The 17,577-nt window shown below is 50.4% G+C and overlaps 1 protein-coding gene across 3 annotated transcripts; it reads left to right on the top strand.

The window, feature by feature from the left end:
• Nucleotides 1-650: 650 nt before the first annotated feature.
• Nucleotides 651-12,444, top strand: LOC111079503 (ATP-binding cassette sub-family G member 4). 3 transcript variants are annotated; one of them, XM_022374709.2, is made up of 7 exons: nt 651-979; nt 3,116-3,752; nt 8,879-9,181; nt 9,252-10,540; nt 10,607-10,707; nt 10,783-11,071; nt 11,135-12,444. In XM_022374709.2, exons 2-7 carry the CDS (start codon nt 3,331-3,333, stop codon nt 11,344-11,346), a joined length of 2,616 nt encoding a protein of 871 aa, XP_022230401.2. In that variant the 5' UTR covers nt 651-979; nt 3,116-3,330; the 3' UTR covers nt 11,347-12,444. The 3 variants fall into 3 exon arrangements, with proteins under 3 accessions (XP_022230401.2, XP_022230392.2, XP_022230411.2); XM_022374700.2 differs by having other exon boundaries at nt 651-1,135; XM_022374719.2 differs by lacking the exons at nt 651-979; nt 3,116-3,752 and adding an exon at nt 8,403-8,799.
• The last annotated feature ends 5,133 nt before the right edge of the window (nt 12,445-17,577 follow it).

Here is a 17,577-nt window from a genome sequence, read left to right as displayed (position 1 = left end):
TTGTTCCAGGCGGGAATGAAAATGAGCAGAAATGCGATTACTCCTCCGCCCATCAACCACTATCCCTGGCCCGCTCTCTCTCTCTCTCACTCTCTCTCACTCTTTAGATTTAATAATTCCAAGGAAATCTGCTAGCTGCAGCAGCAGGGGGGAGTGGGAGTGGTAGTTGGACTGTGGCGACTCCCAAGTGCATTTGGACTCACAAGCTGCTGCTGCATATTGTCCACGGGGCTGGCTGCTTTGTCTGTTTACAGTCAGCTGTTTGACACACCAATGCACATACCTCTCATGCGCAGCTACCGCACACACACACACATACACACTGAAAACACACTCTCAGAGAGCTATAGGCAGAGCAAGTAATTTGTATGGCAACATTACAATTCAACGCTAGACAAAGACAAAGAGAGAGAGAGAACGTGCGACGACGATGACTTCCCCATTGACGAAACCCAAGTAGTATCGTATCCGCTCTATTCCGCACACACAAATACTCGCAGACACACATACTCCCAGAGAGCGAGAGAGAACCGAACCCACAAACTGCTTCTCACTCAGCTGCTGTTTCTGGTGCTGCTTCTGCTGGTGCTGCTGGTGCTGCTGCTGCTGTTGGTTGGGGTCGTTTTCGTCTCGTAGCCAAACCAGCAGCTCCCGCATTTCACAGTTCTTCGTCGTTCGCGTTGGTTGTTGTCTCTCACATTTGGGGCGGATCGGCCGTTCGCTGTGGAAAAAACACGTTTCATACCACCTTGGAGCCATTCGGGGCTCAGCTGTATTACAGAACCCTCCCGCCTGGCCCCCTCCTGAGAATAAAAGACAACAAACATAAACGTAGCCGAGAAATTGTTTGTTGTGCTGGTGCTGGCTCCTTTCGAGGCGCATGAAAATATCAGTCGGACGTTGTTTGTTTGAGAGAATTTAAAATACTTATAAGTCGGGCGATCGAGTGCTCCTCAAGCCACGAAGAGAGACGGGCAACGTAATAAATATCTCTGGCAGTGGCCAAAAAATAAATATATATGTATATAATGCTAATAAAACCGAAAACACGTTTTCCGCTGTGCCTGTGCCTGCGCCTGTGCCCCTGCTGCTGCCGCTGATGCTCGCGGAAAAAACATTCGCCATCATCCCAAAGGTGAGGCCATCGGGCACATCCAGAATTACATTTAAATTCGAATAGAAATTGAAGTGCGAGTGCGAGTGCGTTGTGCGTGGTGCGTGTTGCGGAAATTGCGTCGTCAGTGGTGAATGAATGAATATATTCATACGAAACCGAATACGAATGTTACACTCATTCTAGCTTAGGTCTAGCTTCCGCTCTTCCACACCGAACCCTCAAAACTCAAAACTCTGAAGGTTCTTTCTGGCAGTCGCAGTTCCCCGACCCGTCAAAGCCAACCACCGAAAAACTCTGAAAACTCTGTGAAGAGAGGCGGTAAATAATAGCACGCCGTTTACGTTAGCAGTCGTACCGCTTCCCATTCCACACGCCCCCACCCCCGCGCACTACGTGGAAAAGTCATATGTATCTTTTAATGTTTTCCTGCTGCCTGCTGCCTCTATCTTTATCTTTATCTGGCGAGAGCGCGTGCGCTCTCTCTTGCCCTCGCAGCACTCCACCACCATTCCCCTCCCGCCCACAGAGGCCTCGTGCCGTGCTGCGAATCGCAATCTTCTCTCTGGCGATGAATGTTTTTATTTCCAAAAAAAAAACAAAAAACAAAAAAAAAACCATGTTTCCATTGCCCGCCATTTGTTAGTACACTAATAAAAGCAAAGCGGGTCGAGTGACTCTTTCGGAATGGAGCAAAGTGGAGCATCCGAAAGATAGGTCACAGCAGCGGCAGCAGCTAGCAGCAGATTCTTCGACTGGCCTGGCAGACATGACCTACATCGATTGGCGTTAGGGTAGGACCTCTTCACGTAGGTCATCCACCCACCCCGCACCCCATCAACAATTCACACTCCCCACTCCACGTTTTTTTGAAGTTTTCTGGAAATTCTTAAATCCCGAAAAAAATTCCCCAAAACCCGTCAGTCCATCAGTCCCTCCTTCCGCTGATTCCGTTGATTGCCCGATTAGACAATTTTTTGCAGCTGTGCGGCGTGGCCTGAGCAAAGTGCCGCCGCCTTTCGCCGATAAGCCGACGCCTTCATCCGTCGACAGATGGTAACAAATCGAAACCCCGCTCCGCTCCGCCCTGCCCTGCCTGCCCTGCCCCTACTCGCATGTCTCGCATATAAAGCAATAATTGGCAGATTAGTTGGCCCTTACATCGCCGATTAGCGCAGAAGGAAACCAAAGCGGCAGAATGGCAGTGGCAGTGGCAGTAGCAGCAGGAAGCCTATCGGCCCACGCATCTAATCGCAGCCAATCGAGCGGCAAACAAAAATCTGTAATAAATCCCCGTACTACACGCTCGTGCAAAGTGCTCGCAGGGCAGAGAGCGCTGCTTGTACGCTGCTGAATACTCATCGTTAGCCGTTGGAAATCTTATCAGACCACAGGCCGGCCACTGGCCACCTGCACCACAGCCCCACAGCACCACAATCCTCCTCCGCTTTTGCGCTGCTCACTTGGGTGCAGGTAAACCGAGCTCACAGCTTTGGCTGGTCATGTGGCCCGTTTCAGTTTCCAGTGCTGTACTTGTACCTTGCAACGCCCCACAGTTACAGCTGTTCTAGCAGCTGATATGCCCCCAGGGGCAGGGACAGGGACAGGGGCAGTGGCAGGGACAGGCAGAAGAATGTACTCAATGACTGACATTGAATTTATCGCCTATCGTTTACATGTTGGTGTCTGCTCTCTGGCGGCTGCTTCTTCTGCTGCCCATTGTGTGGCAATTAGAGATATGTATGTATGTATGTATGTATGTATGTATATGCTGAATGCTGACTGTACAAGTACCCAAAGTACTCATTGTAAGAGACCTCCATCCAGCGCCAGTGTCCCCCAATTGTGATGTAATAATCGTACGCTCGAGTCTGAAGATTGAATGGCCCTCTGCCCTGCCTGGGCTCGGGTGTATGCTCAATCAATCAACGCAAATTATGTGCCACAGAGATCAGCGATACAGCGACAGAGGTTACTACAATAGTTTCCCTTTCTTTACAGCTGCCGCAGCGCCACAGCCTGAGACCCACAGCGAGCCCGAGATCTGTTCTCTATGCGTAGTACTTCCAAAGCAGATGCCAATTCCGAGCAACAAATGTGATGCGTGAATAGAGGGCAGGATAGTCCCCGGAGAGTCACAAACCCAAAAGAAACCAATACTGGAATCACAAATCAACGAACGAAGGAAAGATTAAGCCAAATGCTGACGCAACCGAATGCCAATTACAGTTGCACGAACTGAACGGATACTCAACACTGAAACACACACACACCACACAATGGATGACCTGCAGGCGTCCAGTGTGCCCCTGGTGGACAAATGCTCCTCCACAAAGGCAGTCATACTGCCAGCTACAGCAACAGCAATGACAGTCACAAGCACAGACATCACAGCAACAGCAGCAGCAACAGCAGCAACAGCAGCAACACAGCCAAATGCCGTGCTCTATAAGAGCAGCAACAACAGCGCGACGCTGTCAACGCTCTCCCTGAGCCCCACAACTAATCCCAATCCCAATCTTAATCCCAATACCACTCTGAGGGCAGAACCCGTGCCCCTCCTGAAGCCGCTGCAGGGCCTGCCACTGCAGAAGATGACCAACGACCTGAAGCAGTGCAATACCAATGCGAACCATGGGTGAGTCCTCTCCTGAGTATTTCCTTTTCTAATGGCATTATCTGGGATTATGCTTGTGTCCCCCAAGGATTATGAATGGCAATGAATGGGGGAGGACACTCAATCTCCTCCTCTCTCTGCAGAATGGGGGGTACAGTAGGAGGATGTGTTATCCACCTAATCACATAGCCACAGGTCATTTATAACGCCTCCACACCCACCCCACCCCACTGTCCATCCCAATAACAAATCAGAGGACAGGAAACAATGATCCTTAAGGGGGAGAGAGCAGCAACTGGAGCTATATTTATGGGACACGACTCAAAATTAGCTTCGACTGGAACTGGAACTGGGGACATTCCGTAATATCCGTAGCTGCCACGCGCCCACGCGACAGGCAACAGACACGCCATCAAGGTGCGCCGCGAAGAGAGAAGGAAGCGCCACAAAAATCGATGGGCTCCTCCTCGACATCGGACATCGGACATCCGACATCTGACATCCTTCTCTGTGGCTCCACAAAAATGGCGTGTCGGCAAGGAAATGTTAATGGAAATGGTGCCAACCACGCCCCCCATACCACCCACAAAAGTAGAGCGCTGCCACCGAGTATTATGCACAAATGTGGAAGTTCATTTAAAAATTCATTCCTTAGATTTGAGCTCTGGCTGTGGCTCAAGTGGGTGGGGGCTGGTTGTGGGAGTATTCTTCAGAATTCAGTCGAGCAGGTGGCAAGCAGGCTTCAAGCAGGCGGTCTGGGAGCTGCACGAGCTGCAGCCTTGAACTGTCATCGCACAGAAGCAGAAGCGTAATTAAAATGCTAATAGGAGATCTAATGGAAAATGCACACACAGCCATAGCCACAGACACAGCCACGTTCCCCTCTCCCACGTGGAAATCAATGTAGCGCACAATGTAATTAAAATGGAAGGTCAATGTGTGCCCAGTCCTGTATGCAGGACACGGCAGCAGCCTCCCGTCCACATGTGCGGCACAATCGGAGCAATCAAGCGGCCAGGGAGAACCACAGAGCGAAAAGGCTTTAAATGCTCAAACGGCCCAGTGCCCCGCCCCGCTCCGCCCCTTGCTTGTTGTGCCACATAAATAATATGCCACAAACAAATGCACAAATGTAGCCACACACAGTGGCAGGAGCGAGGGGAGAGGGCATGTGGCAGCATCAGTGGCAGCAGTGAATGAAATGCCGCCAAAGAGCAAAAGCCAGAGACAAAGGGGTCCTCGGATGTGCTCTGAAACGCCGAACAAAGGAATACTCTTTACAGCTGCTATTCTCGAAGGGTTTTCTCCCTATTCTCCCTATTCCCCTCTGCCCTCTCTCATGGAGTTTTTCTCCATTAAACTCCCTCGTCTGCTGCCACATTTCCCAAGCTTCTGCCTATAGGAAAATAACTCCTTCCGGCTGTTAGGGCAAGTGGAAAACACAAACAGAAGAAGAACGGACCTCGCGGCGCCGCGTGCCTTTGGGGCTGGTGGAAAAATCGAACAAGCCGCCCTGCCACGCCATGCCAGGCCATGCCACGACAGCCTTCTGTCCAAAGTTGTGCCGTAGTCTGCAGTCGGACTCCGTGCGGCATTTAGTTCTGTGGCAACTTGCCTCTGTGTGAGGCGCCGTCTGTCTCCGATTTTCGCTTTAAATATTGATAGAAATATTAGACAAAAAATGCTCCCCCAATAAGTGGAGCAGGTGGACTAGGGGGAGGTGTGGTGCGGTGGAGTCGCGTTTCCGCAGTCGTTTTTTACGTGTGTGCAACTTTTTGTTTTTATTTTTCGTGTGTTCTTTTGGCAAGTGGCAAGAACCGGTGCCCCGCCACGAGTTATGTAATGTGAAGTTGCGGCAAAAAAAAAAACCCAAAGGGGGCGAGCGCTGGGAACGGTGTGTGCCAAGTGGAACTGTGCGGCAGTCAGACTGTGGGACGCCTTGCAACCTGTAAATAAACTCGAGGCAAGCCCTGACTGACCTTCTCCTACGCTTCGAGGGCAACGGAAAGCCGTCCTGCCGCAGGTCTAGAAGAACCGCCCACATACATTCGTTTGCATATTCGATTGACCTTCTCCTCGAGAGTATCCTTTATGGTTGTGCACAGTCACGAGTGTCCTTTATAGCTACATATCTGCGGAACCAATTGCCGCTCATTCTGCTGCCCCCCGCACGTGGACAGACAGACATCAGCTCTCGGTTCTCTCGGTACCCCATTCGGGGGGATTAATGCTTTTATTAGCCGCAATGAATGCGTTGACTCTCGTTGATTAACCGCTGCTACAGAGCTGTGGCACACAGCCTGTTCCGGCGCTATCTCTGTCTTCCCTGTGTTTGGTGTGTGGTGTGTGGTATGTGTGGTGTATGGTGTGTGGCATTTATGAGCTGTTTAATTGTCGTTTAGCGATGGATGATCTAATCCCACAGTCGAGTGCTGATATTTCCGGTTGGCGACTTTAATCAGAGCGCGGAAAAAACAATGTAACTTCACCCCATTCTGCCTTTTACTCGCATGGTATCAAGGTTCAGACGGGACTCATGTAAACTGCAGCAGCAGTTGTTTTGCGGACGCTACTCTAGCAGCAATCAATCAATTAAAATAGGGGGCAAACAATCGATGTTGCAATTACCGTGCATTAAGATTGATAATTCGAGTTCGTGTGCGTGTTCGTGTTCGTGTACGATAGATAGTTCCCCAGTTCCCCCTTTATCTGGTTCTCGTGTTGCGTGACTTTCTTGAGTTTGAGCCAATTGAGCGGCTTAATTGCAGGGAAGGACTCTGAACTGTGACCTGTGGGTGCACTGGTGCATATTGGTGGTGCATGCACCTTTGTCTCACTGTCTCACTGTGCCTGTCTCTGGAAGTTGCTTTCAATGCAACCCCCCCAGGGGTGTTCTTCTGCGTTCGACTCGTTTCAAGTCTCTTTCTTTCTTTTTTTATTTATTTCTTTATTCTGTGAGTGCAAGTGCAAGTATCGCGTGCATTTCGCAAGCCAAAGACCAGCCAACGCCGCTCCCCGTTCCGCCTCTCCCTTTCGTTTCTCAGCTTCGTTTCTTCGTTCTTCATTCTTCGTTCAGTTTTCAGCTGCTCTGCTCAGCTCGTTCGTTCGTTCGTTCGTTCGTTCGTTTGGGTTCGTTCACTGTTGAATCGGCTCACACGAATGTGAGTGCAAGCGAGTGCATGCGCACCTAAAATGTACCCAACTGTTGGGTGCACGAGCACCGAGATATTCGCGGGAAACGATTCGCAATACTCAAAGATAAACGCACAAACACACACACACACACACAGACACAGTTGCCGCTACAGTTACAGCAGAAGTTGCTTCGGCTTGGGCTTCGTAAATGGGGGAATGGGGGAATGGGAAATGGCGGAATAGGAGGAATGGGGCACAGCAGCAGCAGCAGCAGCAGGCACTGACAGAGAGGGGAGTGGTGTGGGGTCTTCATATTTATCGCATTTCGAAAGAGGCCAAAAAGCTAAAACCAAACAAAGCAAAACAACAACAAAACAATCCCCACCAAAAGATAAATATTCAAATGCGAAGCAAAAGATACACTCACCACATTCCATGTACAATGCACAGGGGCCCATCCAATTGCAATTAAAATTGGAACAGAAGTTGCAATGTTTTCTTGGGATTCGATCTGGAAAAAGAAGTGAAGGTGTTCTTTAGGGATCCACACTGGCAGATGTACAATATGGCAATATGCTGCGTGCATACTGATCAGTAAATAAATCGTATATCCCCGAAACGGAAAGAGTATTAACCATTTGCCCAAGCACAGTGCACAGAGCACTGAGCACTGAGCAGCACCATGACGATGAAATTTTTGTTTATTATTTATTGGTAGTGGTAGTGGCAGTGCATATCCCCCCCACCCCCTATATCCGTAGCTGTATTCGACACTGTATCTGTAGCTGTATTCAGTTAGCAGAGAGAGGCCGCGCATGGCTCACAGCCAAAACAGCTGATTGGGAAACCCCTTCCCTCACCATCCACCCCGGCCGATCCACCCGTTTTGCATTTCAATTTAAATGCCTCACTCGACTCGACTCGAATCGAGTCGACTCCGCTTACGGCAACGAAATTAGAGATAAATTTCTGGGATGCCATTCCCCCAGTAATGTGCCCCGCGTGCTGCCCGCTGGATTGCCGCACTGACTTTGAAGTGCGTGCGTATCTGAGAGATACATACGTCTATTGTTCTTTGTACTCATTCCTCAGCTGCTCAGCTGATAAGCTAAGCTGCTATTTTCCAGATACAAATACAAACAGAATAACACACACACACACACTCGCACATCTCTCTGAGAGAATGTCTATCTATCTCTCTCTCTCTCTCTCTCTCTCTGCTGTAGTTGGGATCTACCTCAAATCCAATTTAACTATCAATCAATCAGTCATTCATTTAGCTATCAACGTAACAAATTTGCACCCGAAAGATATGTAATGTTAATTGGCATTGGCCAGCGGCCGTCGGGCCATCAGCCCCACTCGACTCGGAGAGCCCTCCCCACCCCTATCGCACCTCTTCTGTGGGCGTGGGGATGGGCGACATTTCATGAATGAAACCCACGCGAGAGGCGAACTTTGGCCTTTGCCAAAGTTGGTGGCTGGTTGGCTGGTGGGTGGCTGGGGTGTTTCCGTTTCCCCTTGTGGCTCGCCGCTAAATGTTGCTGATTGATCGATTGATTGCCCCCATTCAGGTCGTTAGCGAAGTTGCCAGCCACATCATGTGGCACTCACATATCTAAGGGAATAGACAGGGGCAAAAAAGCTACAGACAGACAGACATGAACATGGAAATGGCACTGACGCGCTGCAGCAGCGTGGATAGCGGCGGTGGTGGTGGCGGTGGCGGTGGCATACAGAATTCCAGCTTCGAGGCAAAGGCGGAGGAGGTGCAGCGTCGTAGGTCCGCCTATGTGGGGGCGTTCGAGGAGATGCAGCAGCAGCATAAGCAGCAGCAGCGCTCCATGTCCTTTGTGCAGACAAAACTCACGAAAAACGGCAGCTGTGTGAGCGCCCTGCAGCGGCCCGTGGACGGAGCCCCATGCTGGCTTAAGTAGGCGCCAAAAAGGGCCACAGAATGGAACCCCCCCCCACTAATCGCGGTTTATTCTTCTGCTTTAATTGTTTTCCAGGTCGCAGAGCAACCTGTGCAATGGCGTGGGCGTGGCTCTGGCCCCCAAGGTGCTGAACAATGGCAGCAACAGCTCCAACGGCCAGAAGAAGGGCACCATCACGCTCTCCCACCTGCCACAGCGGCCGCCCGTGGACATTGAGTTCTGTGATATATCCTACTCGGTGGCCGTCGGCCATCGCCGCGGCTGCAAGACCATCCTGAAGAGCGTCTCGGGCAAGTTCCGCAATGGAGAGATCACGGCCATCATGGGTCCCTCGGGGGCAGGCAAGAGTACGCTGATGAATATCCTGGCGGGCTACAAGTAAGTCTGAGATACATCCCCATCCCCAAGGTACACATTTATTAATGCTCTCTCTTTTGTGTCCTTCAAGGACTGCTCAGCTGTCTGGATCGGTGATGATCAACAGCAAGGAGCGGAACCTGCGCAGATTCCGCAAACTCTCCTGCTACATAATGCAGGACGATGTCCTGATCGCCAACCTGACGGTGAGCGAGGCCATGATGGTGGCCGCCAATCTGAAGCTCGGCAAGCACATGGTCTCCTACGCCAAGCGGGTGGTCGTGGAGGAGATCCTGGAGACCATCGGGCTCAAGGAGTCGGCGCACACGCTCACCTGCAACCTGTCGGGTGGGCAACGGAAGCGTCTCTCGATCGCCTTGGAGCTGGTCAACAATCCCCCGGTGATGTTCTTCGACGAGCCCACCTCCGGGCTGGACAGCTCCACCTGCTTCCAGCTGATCTCCCTGCTCCGATCGCTGGCCCGCGGCGGGCGCACCATCGTCTGCACCATCCACCAGCCGTCGGCGCGTCTCTTCGAGAAGTTCGACCATCTGTATCTGCTGGCCCAGGGGCAGTGCGTCTACGAGGGCCGCGTGCGTGGCCTGGTGCCGTATCTCTCGTCCCTGGGGTTCGTGTGCCCCTCGTACCACAATCCCGCGGACTACGTCCTGGAGGTGGCCTCCGGCGAGTACGGGGATGCGGTGCCGAAGCTCGTGGATGCCGTCAAGAGCGGCGCCTGCAAGAAGTACGCACACAAGGACTACTGCCTCACGCTCCTGCCCGCCAAGGCAGCGGCCGCGGTGAGTGCCACCCTCCACGTAGAGGACGAGAAGCCACTCCTCACAGCGGAGCCTCATCCTCTGGATGCTGATGCGGATGCGGAGGCGGAGACGGATGCCGATGCCGATGCGGTTCTGAAACCACCGAAGCTCGAGGCGCAACAGTCGCAGAACTCCGACTGCAGCGCCGTCATTCTTATGCCCGAAACCAACGAAGACAGCTGCAGCTTCAGCTCCTCCAAGGCAGGCGGCGCTGCCAGTAACACAGCTGGTGGCCCGACTAGTGGGGGCGTCGTGGGCTGCATGACCTCGCTGCTGGACTCGCACGAGAGTGTGGTGACCCTGCCGAACAAGACGGGTTTCCCCACCAGCGGCTGGATGCAGTTCTGGATCCTCCTGAAGCGCTCCTTCCGCACCATCATGCGGGATAAGATGCTGACGCACATGCGGCTCTTCTCGCACGTGATCGTGGGGGCCATCATCGGCATGATCTACTACGATGTGGGCAACGAGGCCTCCAAGATCATGAGCAATGCTGGCTGCATATTCTTCGTGTCTCTGTTCACCACCTTCACGGCCATGATGCCCACCATTCTGACATGTGAGTGCAGATCCTTTGGGATTTTCCAATGATTACGGAATGTATTTTATATTCTCATATTCCCAGTTCCCACTGAAATGTCCGTGTTCGTGCGGGAGCATCTCAATTACTGGTACTCCCTCAAGGCCTTCTACTTTGCCAAGACGATAGCGGACATGCCCTTTCAGGTGAGTCTTTTTAATCCCTGCTCCTGCGTTTCCGCTCCCCTAAAAGAACCCTCTCCCTTCCGTTCTCATCCGCAGATTGTCTTCTCCAGCGTCTACGTTCTGGTGGTGTACTACCTGACGTCCCAGCCGATGGAGTGGAACCGCGTGTCCATGTTCGTCCTGATCCAGGTGCTTAATTCGCTCGTGGCCCAGTCCCTGGGGCTGCTCATCGGCGCTGGGATGAACATCGAGACGGGTGTGTTCCTGGGGCCTGTCACCACCATACCCACGATACTGTTCTCCGGGTTCTTTGTCAACTTTGACACCATCCCGGGCTACCTGCAGTGGGTGACGTACGTCAGCTATGTGCGCTACGGCTTTGAGGGTAAGTGCCTCCACTCCTCCCAAGAGTCGCCCCTAATCGGTCGCCCTTCCGCTCTCCTTTCAGGCGCCATGGTGGCCATCTATGGCATGGATCGCGCCAAGCTGCAGTGCAACCAAATGTACTGCCACTATCGGATGCCCAAGAAGTTTCTCGAGGAGATGTCCATGGACAATGCCCACTTCTGGGTGGATGCCGTGGCCCTCACAGGGATATTCTTTGCCCTCCGCATCATCGCATACTTTGTGCTGAGATGGAAGCTGCACATGATCCGCTAAGCGGACCCGTAGCCCGTATCTATAGTTTATCTGTTAGATACTAGTGCCCCACGCCCCATCCCATCCCCCCAGGAGTATTTGTAAATAAGAGTAAAGTTCAGGGATCAAGGGATCATCGTAGATATTCAATTTATCTCCTCCCTTAAGGCTTTGTACGTTTATACACCCCACAGAAAATACAAACAGACTCACAGAAACATTTACCGCCAGAGCGTATTATACAACTACAACTACAAAACGGTTCTAATTATATATCTATAGACGAGACACCGATGGGTAGATAGATCCATAGATACATAGATAGTGTAGCTGTAGCTGTAGCTCTGCTCTGCTCTGATCTGCACACCAAAACATTCAGAATCAAACAGATAGGAAAACAAAACGGAATTTTAATTTACATAGAGACATAGGCGTAGATATAGATACTATATTCTACATACCGATCTATATATAGGCATGCCCACGTAGTGGTTCATCCCGTACACGTGCCGAGGGGTACGGGTACGGGTGCCCCCCTGTTTCCTCCTCCTGCATTGGCAGTAGAATATTCTTGTGACCAAAAGCTGAACAGAGTCTGAACTTAAAAGTAGATTGAAAGAAACCCCTCGTAGAAAGCCCCGCCATAGATACAGAAACAGATACTTTCAGAGCAGCATCCGAACCTTCTCCCAACGTTCTTCACTCCGTCCTTCCCTCCCCTATGTTGTTTTTTATACGTAGCTCTCCATCTGGGAACCACCTTTCGCTACTTTTAGAAACTAAGCTTTTGGCTTGGGGCTATCTTATCCCTTCAAGCGGACTCAAGGCACATACGGATACATCGCGTAATTCCCTTGTGATACAAAAGAGAGCAGTGCACCGCAGTGTGGGGCAAAGTTGCAGGGGGAGGGGGAGGGCACACGGGTGATATGCAGCAATTACTATAATTATTACGGGGCACCAGACGGGAGGAGGGGGAGGGTGGTGGAACCAGATCAGAATTTGTTGTACAGTTTACGGCGTATTTGTGATTATTACATTTTAATTTAGTAATTGTTTTTAGTTTAATTTTATACCGACTACATTTATCATGCCAAAATAAATGCAACTATCATTTGACCCGCTCTCCGCACTCTCTCCGCACTCTCTCCAGTGTCTCTTAGTCCCAAACCAATTTTTATGTTCTCTTTCGATCCAAAGTTATGCGGGGAAACCGTATCCGCTTTGGGGATTTCCTTTAATGACTCTACTGGTGTGATATTTGACGGGAAAACTGAACTTTGTATAAGCAGAAATCTGTGGCAACATATTCAGCCTCCTCTCAGAGGAGCGCATCTATATCATAACTCTCTATTAAGCAATTGTTTAATTAAGCCCTGTACATAAAGATATATACAGATGCATGTACATATGTGCATATGTATGTGTGTGGGTGTTTTCGCAGCTCGTAGCGCATGTTTATCTGTATGATATTATCAATTAATGTTCAACAACATACACTACGACACTAGCGTACCACAGTCCATTCAAGACCATCGATCCTGTAGATTTTTAAAAATAAAGAATCCAAAAATATCATCAAACATCTGTCGGAGGATTTTATTTAATAAACTTTTGCATTCAAAGGGCCAAGCCCCTCTAGTCGGCACCAACAAGAATTTCGGCACACATTTGAACTTGGCGCCTCTTCCTACAGCAGAATATCAGCCTCATAGTGGCTAGTTTTTGTCAGAGATCGATAACATATCAAACTAAAATGTTTCTTTAACTTGACTGTGCCCAGCAGCACAGAGCGTGCCAAGGGAATGCTATTTAACATTTGATTAAAGAGAGACAACTGGTGTTCCGATTTCCGGTTTGTATCTTAGCTTAAAAAAAATTAATATTACACTAGGGGCGCACTAACGAATAAATCTTCCAACAGATGGCCACTTTACATATGAGGAACCCAACAGGTGGCGCCATTTTTATGTTAATGCTAAATGTCCATGTTAATTCTATGTTAAAGAAGTTCGTTTTTCTGCCAACACTAAACAAAAATGAAAAGAATTTCTAATAAAAAAAAAAGAAGAAAAATTTCAAATAAAAAATAAGAAGATGAAAAACAACATCTAGCGGACTTGAATGAAGGATGTTTCAAATCCATCTGACAGCGCCGATATATTGTCTGCCTTGGAACTCGAGCAATATATGTATTCTATATCTACCTATTCGATCACAGAATATAAAAAAAAATAATTTTAAATTAGGGTTGGTGGAAACTTTTCAGTTTGGAACACAAATTAAATCGCTTCTTCAGCTCAACCTTACCGCTACTCGGAATCCAAGTCATATTTCACGTTGTTGGGATCGATTGCCATCCATCTTTATCCGCCCATATCCTTCAAACGTTTATTGCAGTGCACTCGCTCTCCGTCCTACCCCTGCCCCTGCCCCTGCCACTGCCACCATACCCTACGGCCCTCCCTCCATAAGAACGTTAGAATTTCCCCACGAAACACACTCGCATGTCGCTCCATGTATTCTAACATCAATATTGCAATGCCATTTGACATTTGTAACGCCAAACGGCAGCAAAAAACTAGCCGCGTGGGGCATATACGAGTATGTACACATGTATGTGTGTGTGTGTATATAGACGGGGGGGAATGGGGGAATGCGGTGGTTGCGATTGCGAATGTGCAAGTGGCTGGGGCAATGTTGCAATGTCACCGGTCAAACGGAGTGATTTTTATTGGCTTGTTGCTTTTTCGATTCACTGATAAATTGTTAATGTTCCCCAAACACACACACACACACACACACACATAGAGCAGTCAGACAAACACACACACACATACACACACACCAATAGAATGATGGTAACGTTACAAATGTATTATTTATGTGCCGCTAAGCTTTGTGCGCATAGATGAAGTGGGGCCAGAGTGTGGGGTGGTGGCAGCGCCCCATTCAAGGGGAGGCACTGCAGATGCGCCATAACGCTGGGCAGAGCCACAGAGCAGCGAGTCCGGAGCCCCCAAAGGCAAATGATAATATTTTCGGGTAAAAATATCAGACCAGCCGCCATGGAAAATTGCATTTTCCATACAAATACAAATGTGTGTGCATAGAAAATGGTTGCAGCATGCGGCATGCAGCATGGCGAGCACAACAGTATCTATAAATCAAACAAATCATTTGGATCTCTGGCAGAGGGCGTGGGGGGGACTGCAGCAGGACGAAGGATATAGAATGCTAAATATGTTTACTGCTCGGGTGCCCGGTGCCCCGGCAATTAATGCCCGCTGCCAAAATCGAGAGCCAACAAGCGCCAACGAGCAGTTCGCACTTTAATTAATTAGACATTCATTTGCAGCATGCCCCCGAGGCCTGTCTCTGGCTCTGTCTCTGCTTCACACTCAATCTCTATCCCTTTCTCTGTGTGTCCTCTGTGTGTCTGCCTCTCTCTCTCCCTCTCTCTCTCTCTTTGTGTGTTTGTCGATTTGTAATGTGGCATGCAGCGGCGGCACTCTGTACTGTACCCTCGGCGCCGGACAGCAGCAGCAGCAGCAGCAGCGCCAGCACCGGATGGCATCGGTGGCAGGCAGCAGGCATTATGCTTCGCAGGCGTAATAAATTAGCACAAACATGCCACTAAAATGGCACGCCCACCTGCCCCTAAAGGCTTCCTCCACTGAGCTCAGAGCCATGCCTCCTACTCCTCCCACTCTAAAATGCTGTCAATGCAGTTCAGATGCCAATGCAATTCCATTCTCAGCCCCCCTCTCCACAATCCATCCTCCCTCGCAGCCTGCACTCCACTCCACTCCGCTCGCATCTCGCATCCATTCCGTTGCTGCCCAACAGGCAACAGCACGTCTGGGATTTGGCTTGGGATTTGCGCACAATGTGTTTAGTGGCAGCAACACCAGTAACTGCAGCTCCAACTGCTGCATCGGCTCTTCCACCTGCCCTGCCCTGCCCTGCCACCCCACCCACTCCCTGCCGCAGTCTCTGAGACGCTGACGAGGACAAGTAAATCAAATGAAATGTATGCAATGCATAGCCAAGTGCGAGTATCTTGGCCTGCTTTTGCTGCTGCTGCTATATGCTCCTCGTGTTGCTCGGGGACTCGGGCACTCCCCTCCACTCCACTCCTCGGGTATTAATTGCAATTGCAACTTGAACTTTAAACAGCTGCAATGTCTGTGTGACACATGCAGGCAGAAGTAACTACGGCATACTCTTTCTTTCGAATAAGTTCCTTTAGGCTTATATTTTTAAGAGATTTATGAGGCAGGGCCCTTCGCTTGGATTGGCTGTCTGCCTTGGAATCCGGGCATAAGAAGCCTCGACTTGGTGTCGCTTGGGCCACTTCAGGGTACAATGAATGGACAAATGACGAAGCCTTAATCTAATAGTGTAGATGTTTAATTATTGGATCTATTTGCATCTCAAGCTTAGTGGAAACAACTAAAGATACTCTCCTCGGTGTACGGGTATACATGTTGCATATGTGGGGCAGTCTCTTTTTGAAAAGTATCTCCCGAATGGGGGATTACTATATGCCCTGCAGAAGTATCTCTGATTTGTGGCACTTTCACATGTCACTGCGAGATACGAATAGGGTCTTCCCTTTGCTGCTTGCTGTTTCCCCCATTCCATCGGAGTCGTCTCAAATTTCAGGCACCAGCTCCAGCTTCGGCTTCCCGGCTACAGTTTGCGCTCAAGTTTTTGTCGCTTTCGCCCGACTTCTCGCTGCATACGAAATTTATGGGTTTTATTGTGTGATTTATGCATCGCTCGCTGAATGACCAACGAATGGCCAACGCCGCACGCAACTTGCAACGCGAAACGCGCAACGTCGAGGCGACGCAGACGGAGGCGGACGGAAAAGAGCAGCGGAACGACTTTACGTTGCGGCGAGTGGAGATTTTTACGCCGGAAATGTGCCCATCGACTGCGTGTTAAGTCTCACACACACAGACACACTCACACATATACTGGGACATTCAGTGTGAGGGCATGGGTGTGGGGCAAGTTTTTTTATTGCCTTCGGTTTTTATTGCCGGAGAGTGCAACCGCCACATCCCCAACCGACGGACGACCAACGAACAACGACCGTGTTTTACTTATTTAATTCCTCCGCTCAACTTCTCGTGAGGGAACCATGTCCATGTCCGTGTTGTTGTCCGCGTCCTCGTCCTCGTCCGCCTGCTCGTAACGTGTCCATGTCGGAGTGTCCGGGGTCTCCGTGGTGTCGGTGTCTGGTGTCTGGCGGCACGGGCTTGTCCCGGTAATTGACAGCGGAAGGCGCACGTGTGTGAGGTCATTGATATGGAGTGGCGGGGTTCGCGCTAATGTGCCCCTGCATCTTGCGTGCATCTGCATTATGTGACCCACAGAAATGTGGCATGAACAATCGAGTCGGGAACGTGCCATAAATCGCAATCAGAGGGCAGCAGCTCCACTGCCACTGTCACTGCCTCGCCGATTACAGCGAGTGTCAATCAACATGCAACCGACGATTACGCATACATCCCGCCCTGACCTGACCTGCCCTGCCCTGTGTCTGAGGCAGATCTGAGGCAGATCGTGTGGCAAGATCCCCAGCCCTCTGCTTAGGAAGCTCTGCTTCCTGCCCCTTAGGCCTCCTTTTTTATTGCCTGCACTTCAACTTTGAGTTTAAAACGGGAAATAAAAGAAATTTATTGCACTTTGGCAATTATTGCAAACCAAAGCAATAACCGGACCCCATCCCAGGCCCCGCCTTTGGGGCAGGGCTCAGACTGGGGCACGGGCACGGAACCCATGTGCTTGACATTGCTTCGGGGCGAATGTTTCACGCCTCGCTAACTTGTTGGCCCCACTCTGGCACCCTCTGCCTCTGCCACCCCCCCTCACACACATTCACAGTCACCGAGTGACAGATGGAAAGCAGAGAAAGCATTGCTGGGGAGCTGGAGAGGAGAGCAGCCGCCTGGAGGCTCCACTGAAATTCCATTTTTATTGTGGCTCGACACTTAACTTTATTAATTTTCCAACCAATGACGAGTGCGTGTTGGGTGGGCACCCAGCCATCCCTGCACCCCACCCTCACGGCCATTGGGGTAATCCATTACCGCAGGTGCCGTAAAAATGCTTAGTTTACGATTTGCGATTAACGCGAAACAAGTGCCCCATAAAACTCACAGAGTCTCGTATCGGGCGCCGTGTTCCCTTTTGTTTTTATCCGGGAGAAGAGATCCATCCCTGCGCCTGCGACTCCGT

Source organism: Drosophila obscura, unplaced genomic scaffold (genome assembly GCF_018151105.1).
Source record: "Drosophila obscura isolate BZ-5 IFL unplaced genomic scaffold, ASM1815110v1 contig_36, whole genome shotgun sequence".
NCBI classification, from domain to species: Eukaryota; Metazoa; Arthropoda; class Insecta; order Diptera; family Drosophilidae; genus Drosophila; species Drosophila obscura.
Note: the sequence above shows the minus strand (reverse complement) of the source record. Positions and strands in the feature narration are given on the sequence as shown.

Bases quoted from the DNA above. Each gene is read 5' to 3' on its own strand.
- LOC111079503 (XM_022374709.2), top strand. From the start codon at position 3,331: ATGCCAATTACAGTTGCACGAACTGAACGGATACTCAACACTGAAACA. The intron at 9,182-9,251 runs GTAAGTCTGAGA...GTGTCCTTCAAG, and splicing joins AATATCCTGGCGGGCTACAA to GACTGCTCAGCTGTCTGGAT. The intron at 10,541-10,606 runs GTGAGTGCAGAT...TCATATTCCCAG, and splicing joins GATGCCCACCATTCTGACAT to TTCCCACTGAAATGTCCGTG.